This window comes from Pieris brassicae, chromosome 2, assembly GCF_905147105.1.
Source record: "Pieris brassicae chromosome 2, ilPieBrab1.1, whole genome shotgun sequence".
Taxonomy (NCBI): Eukaryota; Metazoa; Arthropoda; class Insecta; order Lepidoptera; family Pieridae; genus Pieris; species Pieris brassicae.
Window position 1 is genome coordinate 18,571,741 of NC_059666.1, and position 17,437 is coordinate 18,589,177.

Sequence of the window (17,437 nt, forward strand, 5' to 3'; positions counted from 1 at the left end):
GTTTTGTCGAGGCCAAACTTAGAACAAGCGCTAGACCCTTGTGGTACGAACGCAATAAGTAAATGTAAAAAAGTCGCCCTTACCCAACATTCTAATGACTCTTCGCTGAGACGCTCCATTTCTGTAGCGCGAAGAACCATTCCTCTCATGACTCTCGACTGACGTTTTCTTAACTGGATGCAAAACACTTGAGGTATTTAACTTAACAGCAATCAAAGCGTACAACACAGTTATCAATGACATAGGTACCACAAAGAACACAAAACTAGATATAACAAACACCTCATGAACACCGTGTCCTTTCACAGTACAAACACTTATATCTCGTCCATTCTCTTTAAAAGTCACTATACCAAACTGTATCGCTTGTGGAACAGCTGTGCAGAGTGCAAACACCCATATTACGAAAATATAGCGTACAGCCCTCGAAGATTTCGACATAGTATGTGATATAAACGGCCTGCATATCGCAATGTATCGTTCCACGGTAAACGCTGTAATTGTAAGCACTGTTGCATTGGCAGAGGTCTCCGAGATCAGGCCCATTGATAAGCAAAGTGGCTCACCAAGCGGGTAAGTGTTGGGATCCCACAGGCGGTACAACTCTATGGGAAGTCCACAGATTAATAGAAGAAGGTCGGATAAGGCGAGGCTAAATAAGTAGAAGTTTGTAGCTGTGTGCATGGAACGATTTCTTGCGATGACTACGCAAGTACTGATGTTTCCTAGTATACCAGCAACAAAGATGATCGAGTAGATGACGGTCAACGGTACTATAATGTTCCAGGATTCCTGGTTCGAAGTCGCAACGTCATATGAGGTCGCGTTCATATCGTCCCAAACACTATCTTCGATGTTCAATTCCATCTTCGATGTTACCCCATGACTTGTGCTGAAACAAGAATAGATAAACTATTTACTATAAATATTCGTAATATAATAAATATTAACTAAAGTTAATTAACAATTTTATACCAATGAATTGTATGTACAATCCATGGTGTATATAATACTAAAGTTGGCACAGACTGCCTCTTTCTTTAATAATGTTGGATATTTTAAAGCCGTAATGGTCTCTTAGAACGACGAAAAAATACTCCGAATTTTCCGCCACGTATAATTTACTTTTGTATCAAAATAAACAAGGAAAATTACTTTTCGCAATATTTCGTTCAAACACAGTTACCTATATAATATGTGATTGGACATTTTATTGTGATGCAAGTGTGTAGTAAAACTTAATATCTACCAATTAAATCGCTCAAAACATCATTAATTAATCAATTACGTAAATATAAAAAGTTTTTATTTTTTACACAACTGCCTTATTCTTAATAGATGATCATTGATACTTTGTCAACAAATCATGTTATAGAACACTCTTATATGTTTATAAACAAGTGGAATGAAAATAGACAAGGACGTGTGCATAACTTAGACGTTTAAAATAGTTAAGATAATACTACTACGTTGTATTTGGTGGTATGTAAGTAATTTGAATTATTATTTGTGTTAAAACGCGTGTATAACGTTTCTGAATATCACCCTGAGTGTGGTAGGGGCTCGAGGTGGTTTTAGTAAGTATTTCTCACTGAATACTCCGGAGTGAATATAAAAAAAAGTTCTTATATTAAGCCTGCCCAGTTTAAGATAGTTTTGAAAAATGAATTGCCAAATTGTTTCACGAAGCGGAAAATAATAAAAAACTATTGGATCGGTGTAGCACGGTGCAGGAATCTTCGACCTACACACAATAACAATAAATACCTATGGAACATGAACAATGTAATGAGCAGATTTTACACTTCAGAAGTATAAACTTTTAAGATGAAATTAACCAATTAAGTCACAGTCTACTGAACATAAACTATTCGTTAATTTTATTATTAGCATTATAGTATTTTAGTATACATATTTACGTTAAATATGATTTTAACATTGAGATTCCAAAGTTCAAAAAACTCGAGTTTAAGGTCATATATAATTTGAATGTTTTTTACTGTAGTAAACTTTTAATTTATTAGATACTCTTTTATTACAATTCCATATACATTTTTCAATTTTTTTGCAATATTAGCTCATTTACCAATCAGCATATACATATGAACACTACTCTATTTAAGTCTTTAAAAAATCTTTTCGACGGCGTCGGGACTTGACGGGGCTCATCGCCCACTGGTGAAATAACCTCTGTCACAGGTTCCACATTCAGTCAACCCTTTCCTAGTGGGAGTGGCATGCCTTTAAGCTTCAGCCAAATGGGCAGGCACGTCCGGGCAGTACCATTGTTACTAAGAAAAAGCCGGCGTGAAGTGATATAATAAGTTTGCCTTATTGTACTCGCGTTCAAGAGAATTCCGGAGACCATCCCCAACCCTTACCAAAAATATGAAGATGCCGAAGAAACCGAAACTACTCCAGGTGGTACCCCCTCCGAGCGTCCACCACCGCTGCCCTTCGTATTCTGCGGGGAAATTCTCTGGGCGAACGGAGCATACAAACAAAGGTACCACGACCGGACCGCTTGAAGGAACCTATCCTACATATCATCGAAACGGCTACAGATTCCCTGGTCCAAAGGGCTCCATACCTCTGAAATCTTGATACCTAGCGATTTTAACGCCCACCATGCCGAGTAGCTCGACTCTAAAACCACCGATCAGGGGAATATCCTTTCACGGCTTTGATATAGCGTACGACTTGACGAAAATGGTGTGATTACGCGATTAACAGATGTTATCGAATAAAGATATTATGACATTTTCGATTGGAATTAATTCATAATATGTCGTCTTTTGTTAACATAGCTTTTACACATTGAGATAATACAATTTTTTAACCGGATTAAAGCTATTTGTATTATTATAAACTTATAATTAATTTTTTTTGCATAATTTTAAATTTAAATATTTCCGACGTTTCGCGTGCTTTACAGCGTGCGTGGTCACGGTGAATGAAGACATTTAAATTTAAAATTATGTAAAAAAAATTAAGGTAATTAACGGACTTATGGAATGCCCAGAAATCTTAGTTTATCCATACAAGTTCCTCGGGGCGTTTATACGATCGAAGATGTTTCACATCCCACATTGTCGAACAAACGTTGCCAGAAACTCTCCAATTAATAGGTTATATCGCTACCATAATGAAATTGCACAGAGTTTTGACATTTTTCATGGTTCTCTGTCCTCAGCTAAGAGTAGAATTAGAGCACACTACCGCTTTTTTTTTTTGTTCAAATAGTTTAATTATTTTATAGTTTGTATTTTAATTTTTATGGTTGTTTGTATTAACACTGTTTAGTGTATCTACTTGATTTCGCTGGTCGTGTCCACATGTCATGGGGACCTCACCGCTTTTTATATTATTGTATGTATGTCAATTTATATCATGTGATTGTCCTAATTATGTGGTCCAAATAAATAAATAAATAATAATAGAAATAGCTTTAATCCGGTTAAAAAATTGTTTTCTTTCATAATATATCTTTTATTTATATTTTTATTTAATACACGAGTATCCGATTACCCGGGATTTTAATTATCTGCCCAATATCGGATAGAAAATCTATCATTTTCGCCGGAAAATTTGGCAATTAAAATAACATTTATTCAATCAACGTTTTCTCTCGCCAGATACAAACAAAGCGTCCGATTATTTTTGAATGGACACATGTAACTTTTCACATACACATCAATTCATGATTTCGAATACTCTATCTATTTGCTTGGGGAAACAAAGTTATAGTACGATGAAATCTATCCAGCATGTATCTTCATAGGTTTTAACTCCTTAACTATATCCTTATAAAAAATAGCGAACAGTAATACCGCTGTCATAAAGAGAACATACGCTTAATTGTCATCAAAAGTTTTAAATTGGACCAAAAGTCCGTCGGCCAATAGCAATCGGACTAAACACGCCATCGCGTTTGTCTTTTGTTTTACATTCTAATCCTCAAGGGATCTCGTGCTAACGTGAGTGATCAAATCGCTCACAGGATACATATTGAACATTTATCACTTTTAATAATTAAGATATAAAATCGTCTCAATGAGTGAGCATATAGAACAAAAGACAGAGCCGTCGTACGTTTCATTCTACTGAGATATCACGTCGAATGTCTCCACGTATGGACTAAATATGTATATGATATAGCCAAGCAGTAATAAAATTATTGTGACACTTGCGCAAATAGACGTTAAGGCAATTAAAATTGTTACGTAGCATTATTTATCATAATGCATCATTATACAACAATGCTGGCCTTCATTTGCATGATTTTAAAAGAAATTCACTATTATCGTGAGCAAAAGACCTTAATTAAACACAAGCAATTATTAAAGCAAGCAGACATTTGTCTCTCAATATTAATTTTACATTTTAAACCTGTTCTATAATGGCATGAACAACATGGTCATTGGTTTCATTATTTTAAATTTAAAGTAATTGTTGTTCACTTATTTTTTTTATATTTAACAGGGGGCAAACGGGCAGGAGGCTCGCCTGATGCTATGTGATACCACCACCCATGGGCAATCGGACCTCAATGCCAAAAGGCCCGCGAGTGGTTGCTTTTTAAGTTTCAATAAGCATTGTGATAATCAAATGCGCTACATCCGAGATCTTCACCATCGATACTTGGCTCGGGTAAGTTCCCGGCCTTTTAGGAATTGGTACACTTTTCTTTAAAAACCACGTAAGTCGAATTATTTTCAGGCCCTGGTCCCACATAGGGGTGGTGCACGATGAAGTGCAATGAAAACCGTCAATTTGGGAAAGTAACCAAGGGGTGATATTATAACTCTTGAAATATTAAAATTATTAACATTTCTTGATATGAAACCTATATTCGTCACAAAAAATTCAAGACAAATTCGATGTCTGACAGGTGTGACAGCGCGGATTTTGTTGTTAAAAATATATATACAAATTCTAATGTATTACTACACTGTAGTGTAGTAATACACATTGTTATAACCCCCACAAGTCGTAGGATAAGATTCAAAGGCTTTAAGTATGATTTCTTAAAAACCGAATGTTTTTGATTTACACTGAGTTTGAGTTTGAGTGAGACTCAAAAATCGAAGCAGAATGACAGATAGGAAGCACCTTTATTATGAAAATTTGTGTTTATTATTTAATTTAAATTTTGGTTTGCAGTAATATTAATGAATCATAAAATACCAGTAACGGATATAAATACCAATAATTCATTGAATTATCGTTAAACGTTTAGTGACAATATTCATTTATGAACTATAAAAATAAGATTTACGACATTCAGACAATAACATCATGCAAGTTTGTTCCAATTTTTATGAGAAAGCGCGACAATAGGGCACTGACGATTTATGACAGTTATTTATAGTGTCAATTGTCATTCTGAAGCCTGAAGGAGCAGATAATATTTCAATAGACAATTTATATATTACGATAGAAATAGACGCGAATTCTATTATAAAATCCTATTCTAGTTTGTGTATGTTTTAAGTTTAAACTACAATAATAATAAGATATTTATTTTAATTTGATCCACGGTCGAAAAACAATTTTAATAATATAATTTTACTAATTTATAACGTTTATATTTAATAGTTATATAGTTTAAAATTACCAATAGATAATAGACGTTTTTATTTTCTCTTTATTTGAATTCAAGCAATTAACTTGTCTAAGACCAAGTTAGAATAATTATTTAAAATACTATTTCATTTTAGACTTAAGTTATTTTATAAATCAGATAAATAAAAAAATCTTGTATCTTTTTCATTTTGAGCAGTGTTGGCCTAGTGGCTTCAGCGTCCGACTCTCATGCCTGAGGTCGAAGGTGCGATGCCCGGCTGTGCACCAATGGACTGTCCGTGTGCGCATTTTGCGTTCGCTCGAACTGTGAAGGCAAATATGGTGAGAAAACCGTCTAGACTTAGACCCAAAAATCGCGTGCGTCAGGCACAGAAGGAGAATCACCTACTTGCCCATTAGATTAACAAATGGTCATGAAACAGATACAGAAATCTAAGGCCCAGACCTAAAAAGGTTGTAGCGCCATTGATTTCATCTCTTTCATTGGCGTGTGAATATAGTTAAAAGATTGCAGTGATTTTCCGCTTCAAAATATTAATATGGGTTGTGTTATTAATTTTTCCACACTTTGTAACCCTAAAAAACTGTAAATTGACATATGGATTTTTAGATATATTGGTTCTATAAAAGGAAAAAAAAAAAGAAAAAAATCCCAAAGATATTATTTAATGTATAATTCTAACACATATTTAATTTATTTAAAATCGTCATGTGTCATTTCAATGCAAAGTCTCTGTTAATAAAACCTATATCTGAATGTAATGACTGAAAAATTTCCATTAACCAAGATAACTGAGCGCATACATAACGCTAATATATAAATATATTTTTATCATACAATTAGTTTGTAAAAACATTTCATAATATTTATATTTAAAATTATTGCAATTAAAGTAAATTCTCTACACCAAAAATTATGTGAATTTTTTTTTTCCATTTCAAAGTTGTATTATGTAATTTTTTGCTTCATAATTCTGTATTTTAAAATAAGTTAAAATGTAAATCCTGGTCGCTGTTATTTATGCAAAATTGACAATTATGAAATTTACCATCATGTACGATAATTAATATCATATTAAAACCTTTAATTGTGAATGTTCTATAGAACTTAACAAACAGTCTTATTATAAAGCGTGAACCACGGTTATCATTTATAAAATCACAACATAAAAACTATATCGTAGTATTGTCTTTGGTTAACATAACTTTTACACATTGAAAGAAAACAATTTTAATTTTAATAATTTATAATTATTTACATAATTTTAAATGTAAACATTTATAAGTTTATAATACTACAAATAGTTTTAATCCGGTTACAAAATTTTTTTCTTTCAACTACATCGTAACCATGGTACAGGAACGAGTGAAGTTGTAAGTAAAGCTGTAAATAGCAAATAAAAATATAGCCACACAAAAACTTAAGGCTTATCCTTCATGACTAATTCAATTGTTTTAAATCTATATAGAACAAAAATTCTACCTTTGTATCATGTATTAGAAAATGGTACATTTGTCATATTTTCATGAAACAGACGTAAATATAGTGTACCTCCGATAATCCGACAAACATTTTGAAGAGCAGTGTATTTTCGAATTATAGAGTACTGTCTAAAACCCCCTATAGTCCGGTTTTTTTTTTACAAAATAGTACCTTGTAATCGGCAAATTACAAATCCAATGATGAGATTCTATATGTTATATTACATACATCTAAGGCCTACGTCGTATTCACTTGGTAAACTATTAAAAGATTCGTTATTTTGCGCTTTCGCTTCTCAGCTTGTGACGACATCACTAGGTTCCTACCTACGTAAATCACACAGTAAACGCTAGACTGCACCGCTATCTTCTTCAAATTTCAAATTCAAACTAAGCAATCAGAATCAAAACATTACCCTACGCGTCGAGCACAATAGTGGTGGTACAAGTTACAACTTGTTCAATCATACATAAGCGCAGATTGTGAATAAATTCAATAATAAATAATAGACCGTGTCGGAATACAGGGGGTGCTGGATTAGACAGGGGCCGGATTACCGGTGATCTACTATATAGCCTCATTGGTAAGTACTTAGTAAATATTTGCAAGATTTCTGTTAGATTGTGTAAATAATATCAAACAATTTATAGTCAAGTTTTGCAGCAATTTGTGTAGGTTATAGGCCCAAGGTTATAATAAATAATGGTTATATCAGATCCTACAATTTCGAATTACTTATTTAATCGCCTATAGCCAGTACAATAAAATTAAAAAATCAATGGCGCTACAACCTTTTTAGGTCTAGGCCTCAGATATCCGTATCTGCTACAAGATCATTTGTTAATGGAATAGGCAAGGTGATGAGCCTTCTGTGCCTGACGCCGTCGACTTTTTGGGTCTAAGGCAAGCCGGTTTCTTCACGATGTTTTCCTTCACCGCTCGAGCTAATGTTAAATGCGCACATAGATAGAAAGTCCATTGGTGCACAGACGGGGATTGAACCTACGACCTCAGGGATGAGAGTCGTACGCTGAAGCCACTAGGCCAACACTGCTGTTAGCACCTTGCTTTTTTTTAAGATATTTAAAAAAAAACGTGATCTGAAGCTGCGGTACAAATATAGAAGAAATAAGCACTTTACATCTTGTAAGTCTCATTTTAGACACTTCGCTAACATCATTCACTACGATTTTCTCTATTGAATGCAAACAAACATAAGAAAATGAGTAGGAATTTAAAAAACGCGAAAAAAAATCTAATTTAACAAAGTTAAGAATACAAACTGAAAAACTGAAAGTTGTTTGAAGACAGATGGGAGTTTTGAAAGAACATGCGATTTCAATGTAATTTTATACAGATTTAATCTACGACTAAAATAGCTATTAATAAACAAATAGTATGACTACTACCTCAATGGCTATGTCGACCTCTATTATTGTTAATATTTATAGTAAAGGTTTTTTATAAATAACAAGTGCTTAAACAGATCATAGACATAAAATATATGCTTCTTTGATGTCCCACCAGTGTCTAGAAACATGGGGTGTGACTGTGTCATGGACACGGCCGGACTATGTTGTACGTGAATGCGTTTATGTACGGGTTATTATCAATAGATTTTGACAACAGATGATTATTAAAACTTAAACTAATTAAATAAATATAGTAGCTTCTCCGAGTTAAAGAAAGGAGTGAGTAAGTACATGTTTAAGAGTTCATTAGACGAGATTTACTAGTAGTCTGCGACACCAAACACATTATTCCCATCATATTCAAATCGTGTATGGTATTTGTTTCCTTTTTGATTGCCATAATGTTATATTTTTAGTCTGTATATTATACGTGCATTATTCGTAATAGAATTTCAAACAAATTCAAAATAAATTAAAGAATATTTGAAAATAGCAGGCGTAACAATCATAATTATCTATGAAACATTTACCTATCTCTCAGACTAAGAAACCGCTCAGTACTAGTCTATAAAGTTGTTCTAAACCAAAGATTTATAAATTATACGAAGAATTTTTTATATTAAATTTAAAATTGAGAGACTTACAGCATTGAGGAATGATAATTTACACATTAATCATACATTTATTCAAACAGCAAAAAGTTAAGCGAAATAAAACTCATTAGCATTTAAATGAAAAGATACCACGTTAATAATAATAATGTACGAGTTGAAAAATTGCCATTATTATACTTATAGTAATTGCCAATTACCAACTACATTAAAACTTTAATTTCCGGGATTAAACGATTTTCGGTAGTGTTCAGCACATTGTATTTCGTCATTTTCTTGCCAACATTTATTCGGCGAGGCAACTAAAGTGACTCCAGTTCGATTTTCAGAGAAACAACATTCGTTGAAGGTAAAGAAAAATGATTTGTCTGCTTAATAAAATAACTATCAAAAAAGGCAATTTGCTAATGAGATTCTTACAGTTGTGCTTAGAGAACCTATTTGCTTTGAAATCTCATGCAATACACTTTAAGAATAAGAACAAAATTGTCTTGCGTATGAATACCTATAGAAAAATATCTGCTTTTCCGGATTATAAAAATCTTCCTGCATTGACATGTCGAGATAAATGTTTTCCTGCTTAAGGACTTATTTTTTTCCTCTTACTTTTTGTAATAAATAAACTGCTCAAAGCAACCTATAACAGATATAAATATAAAAGTAAAAGACGAATCCTCTCAATCGTAAAAACTAAATCGGTCTATTATTACCACAACGAAATACAGTCTGACAGAAAGAGACAAATATATGGTTTAAAGAGTATAATTATATTGATGTACTAGTACTGAGACCTGCAGGCCTGGCAGAGGCACGAAGGAATGTATCATAGAAGTACACGTCATAATATATATTCTGCCACATCAGACAAACCCGGCTGGCATAGTTTTCATAATCGATCGACTTCATTTTCGATTCGAGAATACATTAAAAAATCACGGCAATCACGAAACTTGGACGGTTCCAATGGCTTGCCTTGTCCGCTGCTAGCGGTTGTATGAGAACAACTCCAACTGCAGCAATGGAGATAGCCCTGCAGATCTTACCTCTGTACCTACACATACAGCAGGAGGCAGCCCTAGCTGCCATCAGGCTTATGGTATTGGATCTATGGGGAAAAAATCACTATAGTACACACACAGTGATTCTCAACAGGTCAATAGAGTACCAACCTCTTATAGCAGCGCCATGTGATAGAATCACTAACCAACTAATATTTAACAAGAAATATCATATACTGAGAGAAGAGGATTCATGACCTTCTCCCTAGAACGAACCTGAACTCCAGCATCAACGATGGTCGCGAAGTGTGGATTGCAAACAATCCCAAATGGCTCTGCCGACTATTAACCCGCAACTTACTAAGCGACTTCTGAACAATGATAGGGACAATCACGGGCCATTGTCCTTAATAAACATCTTTTTGTCCTAGGCGCAACAGACAGCCCCTTGCGCAGAGGCTGTTTCAGCGTAGAGGAATTTTCACCCACGTAGTCCTGGAATGCGAGGCTGTGGCTAATCAACGCACAACCTCGGACCAGTGAGGTCACTCCGCGAAGCCTGTAAAGTGTCCGGGAGACTTCTGTGCTTCTGGAAGGAGTTAGGCTGGCAAAATTAGCAAAGACTTTACGCACCCAACATACCCTACATTAAAAAATAACAAAATAAGGCGTTATTGGAGCGCGTCACACGACTACAATTGAAATTCCAACCTCAACCCCTATCTGTTATAGACATATATATGTAAATGTCCAAAAACGGAATGAATGGCTTAAACTGGAGGAAGCCTATACCCAAGATGGGGATTCAACCCTACACTAAGGAGCCAACCAAATGTGTACTTAACTTTATTTAATGTAATTTGCATTCTAAATTCAATTTTATATATATTAATTTTGTGTTGTGTTGTAAATATTTTAGGTTGTTAATCAATTAAGGCTAAATAATAATAACTAGTACTGAACAACGTATAACCGCATATCACAACATTTTACGTAGTATAAGGCGAAACAATTATTTTATCAAACTGGTCGAAATCACTATACTTTTTAAGAACCAGACAGAAATATTCAAATTTCCTCACGAACAAAAGCTTAAGTTTATTGGTCCAATGTTAATTCTGTAATGGGTTTAGAAGTACAATCCGCTCCATTAAACAGAACTTCATAATCCACACTCAAAGACGACGTAAGGATTAAGGATTGAACACAATAACATTTTTCGTAGGTTAAATAAGTGTTTCATGTCAGTAGGTAAAAGTTCCGACTGCTCGAGGTTTCTTCATTAGGTTAAAGGCAGGACCTTCAACACTGCATAAATAATTTGTCAAATAACTTTATCCGTGTATTTGAATCTGAAGAAGAGAATAATTCGAAGTATGGAATAGTTTCTGGAAAGCACGCGAATTGTAAATTTTTCATACGATACTAGTTTTTTAAAAATGATTTTGAGTTCTTCACTTTAATTTTAAAATACGTGAAATTAATATTGACTGGCTCACTAGTAAAAATATAAAATAGGATCATAAATATATTTTGGCACATCACCAATAGATCAATTTACACTACACAGAACCATAGACATTCTGCTCTTTATGACACTCCGACTGTTAGTTGTAATAAGTTCTTATTTTAGGGCAATAAAATAAGATGTATATAAACACTAAGCGAAATAGATTATGATTTGGTTATATAATCTATTTAACCTCAGCACATTAAAAGTTGGCTTTAAAACTTCGGGGGTCGAGATAAATATTGTAGATATTTATTTAATTTGACTTAACATCGTCAACACAAATTAATACTTCTACTATTCGAGTATACCTACAACATTTGGAATCCTTATTTCATAAAGGAGATTAACATGCTTGAAGGGTTTAAAGAAAAACCATGAAAATGGTCAAAGCAATTAGAAACGACCCTTATAATGAGCGCCTGACAGCCCTTGATCTTACTGATTTATGAAGTAGACGATTAAAAGGTAATCTCATTGAAACCTATAAAATCCTTACTGGCTACTATAATGTTTCAAGAATTGAGAAGCTCTTCATTTTAAGTGAAAATACATATCTTTAAAACTGAAGAACTTTCCTCCAAACCAAGAAGTGGCTGGAATAGGCGTCTGGAAAGTGTAATTAGTGCATCCTCTTTGGACTAGGTTGGATAATTTCTCCAAATTCGCAAATACGCGGGCATCAGCTTGTTAAGCTGGTAGTGTGTCTACATAAAATATTATGTAGTATTAGTGTGTATTATTAAATAATAGTTGTTTGAGCACTGAATATACTTTACGACTTCTAAAATACAATTTATATATGAAACGAATGTCTGTTTGATTTTCGTTATGTTCTTTAAATGAGTTCAAAAACTATAAAGCTAAAATATTAATATAAAGATAATAAATAATACGAATCAGTGAACAACGTGAGCAAGAACAATTGCATATGGTGATTGTAATCGCTATATTTACCTAGATTTACGATTTAATAGAACAGAAATATGTTTTATGAAATGTAGTATATTTCTGCTCATATGAAGCAATGTATCTTCCTCAATATATTTGTTGTCATAGCACATATGTATTCTATAGAAGTGAAAACTCATATATGAGTAAAAAAAAATTCTATATATCGATAATATTTTCCATTCCATCCATTATGATTATGTAACATTATGATATGTAACATAAGATCAGGGTTAGCATAGCAGCATTTGGACTTTGTATAATTATACGAGAATTTTACGCGGAAGAAGTCGCGGGCGCTAGTGAATTGATATATATATGATGTGAAAGTATTTAGGGCTTTGAACAGGAAATATATTGTTAAATTATCAAGTTTGGCGTCCTTTGATGTTAATTAACTCTAGAACTATATAATATCGTAACTAATGTTTAATCATTATTCAATCCAATTAGGGGATTTCTAGTCTACATGCAATCTTTACTAGTTTGACATTCGTAACAGCAAGTCGTAGAATATTGTTTGACTGAGGACTGCGATCGATGGTAATATGTTGTCAATTTTTAATTGAAGGCATTTAATCCCAAATCATGGTCAGCGAAAGACAGTTAAAATAAGGTTAAAAAAGTCAGTTAAAGAAGTTTTACCAGTAATTGCGTTAACCAATGACAATTATTGTTGTAGTTAAGACCACGGTCGCGTCAGCTACTAACTGAACTGAATAATACAACGAAAACTATATACAATATTTCCAATTGGTCCAAAGTTATTCATAGACTATTCCCAATAAACGCAGCGACTGTCAAAAGACAGTTAAATTTCGAGAATTATACTAATATTTAAGTCATTATCTTTCAATATTCTATTTGAACAGTGTGTTACTTAATAGTTTTTTAATGTTTCTACTTACGAACGAGTTATACTTTTGCATGTGTTATTTCCACAGTAATGAGAGAAAAATAAAACATTATTTTATAAGTGTAAGTTTCAGCCACCCACTATGTTTGCCAAAGTGTCGAGTTATGTTACGCAAAGACGTAGACACACTATACAACATTGACGCATATGAGCTTCGGATTGAATGCTATTTATCTGAGGCTATTTACCTTCTATTGTTGTATATATTTAGTCAAATTAACTGTCTATGAAATAAGACAAAAATCCAACGAAATTTATAAACTTTCGTAGGATTCTAAACGAGAGATAAATTGTATTATTTTACGCCCACATTTTCGTAAATTGATTAACTTACCGAACTCACGCGCAAAATAATAAATAAGCGATAACCAAACGGAATGTGCGCTCTGATTGGTTGAATAAGTCACTAACCTAACCTATCCGTCTAGAATCATACGGTATATAAAACAGAAGAATTTTTGAACAAGGGATACAGAGGTCACTTATCTACACTAATTCAAATTGATGGTAAATAATTTGTAAAAATTAGCAAGAGACAAAGGTTGTTTCTTGAGTTTTTACCTTCAAAATTTAAATCGTATATCCTAATTTAATACTAATACCTTACTAAAAACAATGATTTCAACTAATTCAAAACTAAATAGATATAAAGCAATTGGCATCAAAAAGCATAACCCGATTTACTATTAACAAACGTAAGTGCTTTAACTAAAAGCTGTTAATTATAACATACAATAACACAAAACTTAATTACATATTTCTTTAAAAATATCGTATTTATTGCTGTAGTTTTAATTGATACTTGTTAACGTATTTATAATGAGATAAACTAGTTTTGGCTCCTGATACGCTTTTGTTTTTACCGAATATAAATAAATTGTTTACATAACAAGATCATATGAAAGTAGTTCCATTACAAATACAGGATTATTCTTTTTTTATACTCGCAATACCTTTTGTTTATTCCGTGACTATATTTCCTTATATCATATCTGAAATTACAAAAAAAACGTCTTGTGTTCAATTATCACAAATGTTAGTTTAAGTTGAAATTAAAATATTTCTTAACGCTTGCTTAACATCTTATATGGCTTTTGGTTGTTCAGGGACACATGACCTTGTTTATAACTTGGCAAGATTGTAATACTTTATACATATAGTCAAAAGTTATAAGATTTGAAATTGTACCATTATGTCCGCTCGACCAATATGCTATGTTTTGTAACCTATAAAGGACGCACAATGACACTGAGTGGCCACGTAACCGCCGGTTTGATGGTACACTATAGCATGTATCTGATTTAATAGGCCGGCGGAAAGATTAAGTTAAATATTTCCTTCATTTTCATATTCCAGCGTTGCATATTTATTCCGAAATAAAACCTACTTTGTTACTTAAAAGTCCGTTTATGAATAATTTAAAGTCTCACTTTAATTCTATAATTAATTTGGACACAAAATTAAATTAAATTAATTTTCTTTGTTTAATAACATTTAAGTCAATAAAGGGTTATGATTTAATTGTTAATTAATATGCTGATAACATTGTATTAATTAAAAATAACGCAATAAAACATCTATAAAGAACTAAATAAAATACAAATAACGCTGTATCAATTAATTGAAGTTAATTATAATAACCTTATTTCGGGCACTCAAAACCAGTACGGTTGTGATTACTTTTCACAGGTTACCTTGAATTTTCCTTTCCCTAAATGTTTGTTATACAAGTAGACTTTTACAAAACTTTATAATTTATATTCTTTTAATTTTATATCAATGACACTTCTTAAACACCAACGGCCTTCACAACTGGAACTATTAATTAAAGAATGTTTTAGTTGTTTCTGTACAAAGCGACACAAGAGTGAAAAGGGCAATACTTTCAATTGCCATTTGAAGTTAAGCGAGACCTTTAAAGGCTTATTATAATGTACTGTGTTGCTACCATGGTTACGATGTTGATTCATGTTACCATGGTAACACACATTTCTTTATTAGTCCACGTTTTATAATATAGGTGTATCGGACATCGCGGCGTTATGGCAGTATTTACCATATTTATGTGGTAATACACACGATATGAAATGAATGTTAATATAATTGTATTATAATAATAAGTAAGCTTTAACCAAAATTAAAACATGAGCGTTAAAGAATATTTTAGATATACGTAAGAAATATACAGCAGTAAATTCCATATCCTATGCTGATAGCTGAGCTGAGACTGTAGAATTACATGAAAATTAAATGAAACCAGGCAAAAGTTTGTGGAATAATTTTTTATCTGATCTCACTATCTCAGTAGCAAATAGTTCCGTAAATATTCGATTACTTTCTACCCTTCCGAATATTTAATAGAATACGAGTTTAATACTTACACTAAGACCTTTTTTGAAAAACACAGCTTTTGCAAATGTATATCAATATTTCGCTATTGCTTTATCTATACGGAAAGGTAATGAGGAAATGTAGTATATTTTTTTATTTATATTTATTATACATTTTTAAATATTGATTTTCATAAAAGCAAACTGTTACCAATGTGAATCAATAAATAAAATGTAACATATAACTTTAATTAATTTAGAAAACTAAAACAGAGTTAATTTTAAAAAGCGTAATCCCTAAAAGGTCAACAACGAGTCTCTGTAAAGCAATCATGACGACTAAAGTTCTTCTCTCCTAACCCAAAGACAATATTATATGAGATTCTGCTAAAGTGTAGTAACTAAACTTTGATTACGACATTAATACAATTATTAAAATAAATAGCTCAACAGAGACCACTTTCAGGCCTACGGGCTACGACAATAACCATCATGTCTACAATCCGTAGCCTTCGTAGACTGAATGGAAATAATTAATTTCAATGAATAGGGAATGGTGTTACAGTAAACGACCTTACCCTGGCTTAGTAGATAACATTGCGTTGATCCGGAAGGCTTGATTCCCAACGAAACAATAACTGTTTTGCGTTGTTAAGTAACAAAAAATGTGTTTATTAGAACAGACATAGAAATATCGAGGATTTGCGTTTTTGTGACTTATGAAACATAACATGGAGTACTTGTTCTAAAAGATAATGAAATTACTAAAGATGACTTCGAAATTAATTGTACCAGTACCAAATACAAAACAAAGTGCATTACTTGCTGTGTTAATATTAACTATTATCCTAATAAATTAAAATTAAGAATTCGGATTAAGTTAAACATAAATTTCGTTATGATTTATAATGTCTGTTACAACAAATAAGTAAATCTTTGAATTTGTATCCAATAGTTATTACATACTATCTAAGTACCTAACGATTTTTTGTAATAATGTTATTATTATCTATAAATTCGTTAAATATACATTTAGAAAATATCATTGAATAAGCTACGAATAATACAACGTGATGATTATATATTGAAGGTTAAATATTAATATTAGAATTTTAAAATATAACGTTTAACACACTTTAATCTTAAAATCTAATGTAAATCTATAATAATTTAATATATTATTGTTCAACGTTCAAGTTAAAATGATATTATTAATAAATCAATCAAACCTCTATAAAGTAGTAAACTTCCAAATTCAAGTTTGATTATACACAATCACGTAATACCAATTTATATTTCGTAATAAACTCTATGGTTTAAGAACGCGCTGCGCTACTGTAAGCTAGCACGCGACGCACACAACTGAAGTGGTCTATGGTTGACTAACGTGAGAATTTGAGAAAAGGCGGAACATTCCTAAAGGTCATTATCAAATACAACACTTAATACTTAAACTGTTATTATTGAATTTAAATAACTAAGATAAATCGATCAATATGATAAATGTTACGTGCTAATTAACAATATAAAAATCTACTTTCACGCAATCCTTTTAAGTAAAATTTGCTTATAATAATGTTATTACGGCTTTATCAGTGTTTTATTTTTATTTTTTTAATTGTAATGGACATTAAGTAATT

General features: G+C 32.2%; 1 protein-coding gene across 3 annotated transcripts in view; it reads right to left on the reverse strand.

Annotated features, from left to right (window-relative positions):
* Window positions 1-17,143, reverse strand: part of LOC123720620 (pyrokinin-1 receptor-like) — a 35,640-nt gene extending 18,497 nt beyond the window's left edge. For 2 of the 3 annotated variants that reach the window (XM_045677312.1, XM_045677314.1), the window contains exons 1-2: window positions 9,126-9,198; window positions 84-892 (exon numbers count right to left, since the gene is read on the reverse strand). In XM_045677312.1, coding sequence (XP_045533268.1) covers window positions 84-892; window positions 9,126-9,130 — 814 coding nt within the window. In that variant the 5' untranslated portion in view covers window positions 9,131-9,198. Of the gene's footprint in view, window positions 1-83; window positions 893-9,125; window positions 9,199-17,026 lie in introns of those variants that run through there. The other variant, XM_045677313.1, reaches the window with a different exon arrangement.
* Window positions 17,144-17,437: the final 294 nt, after the last annotated feature.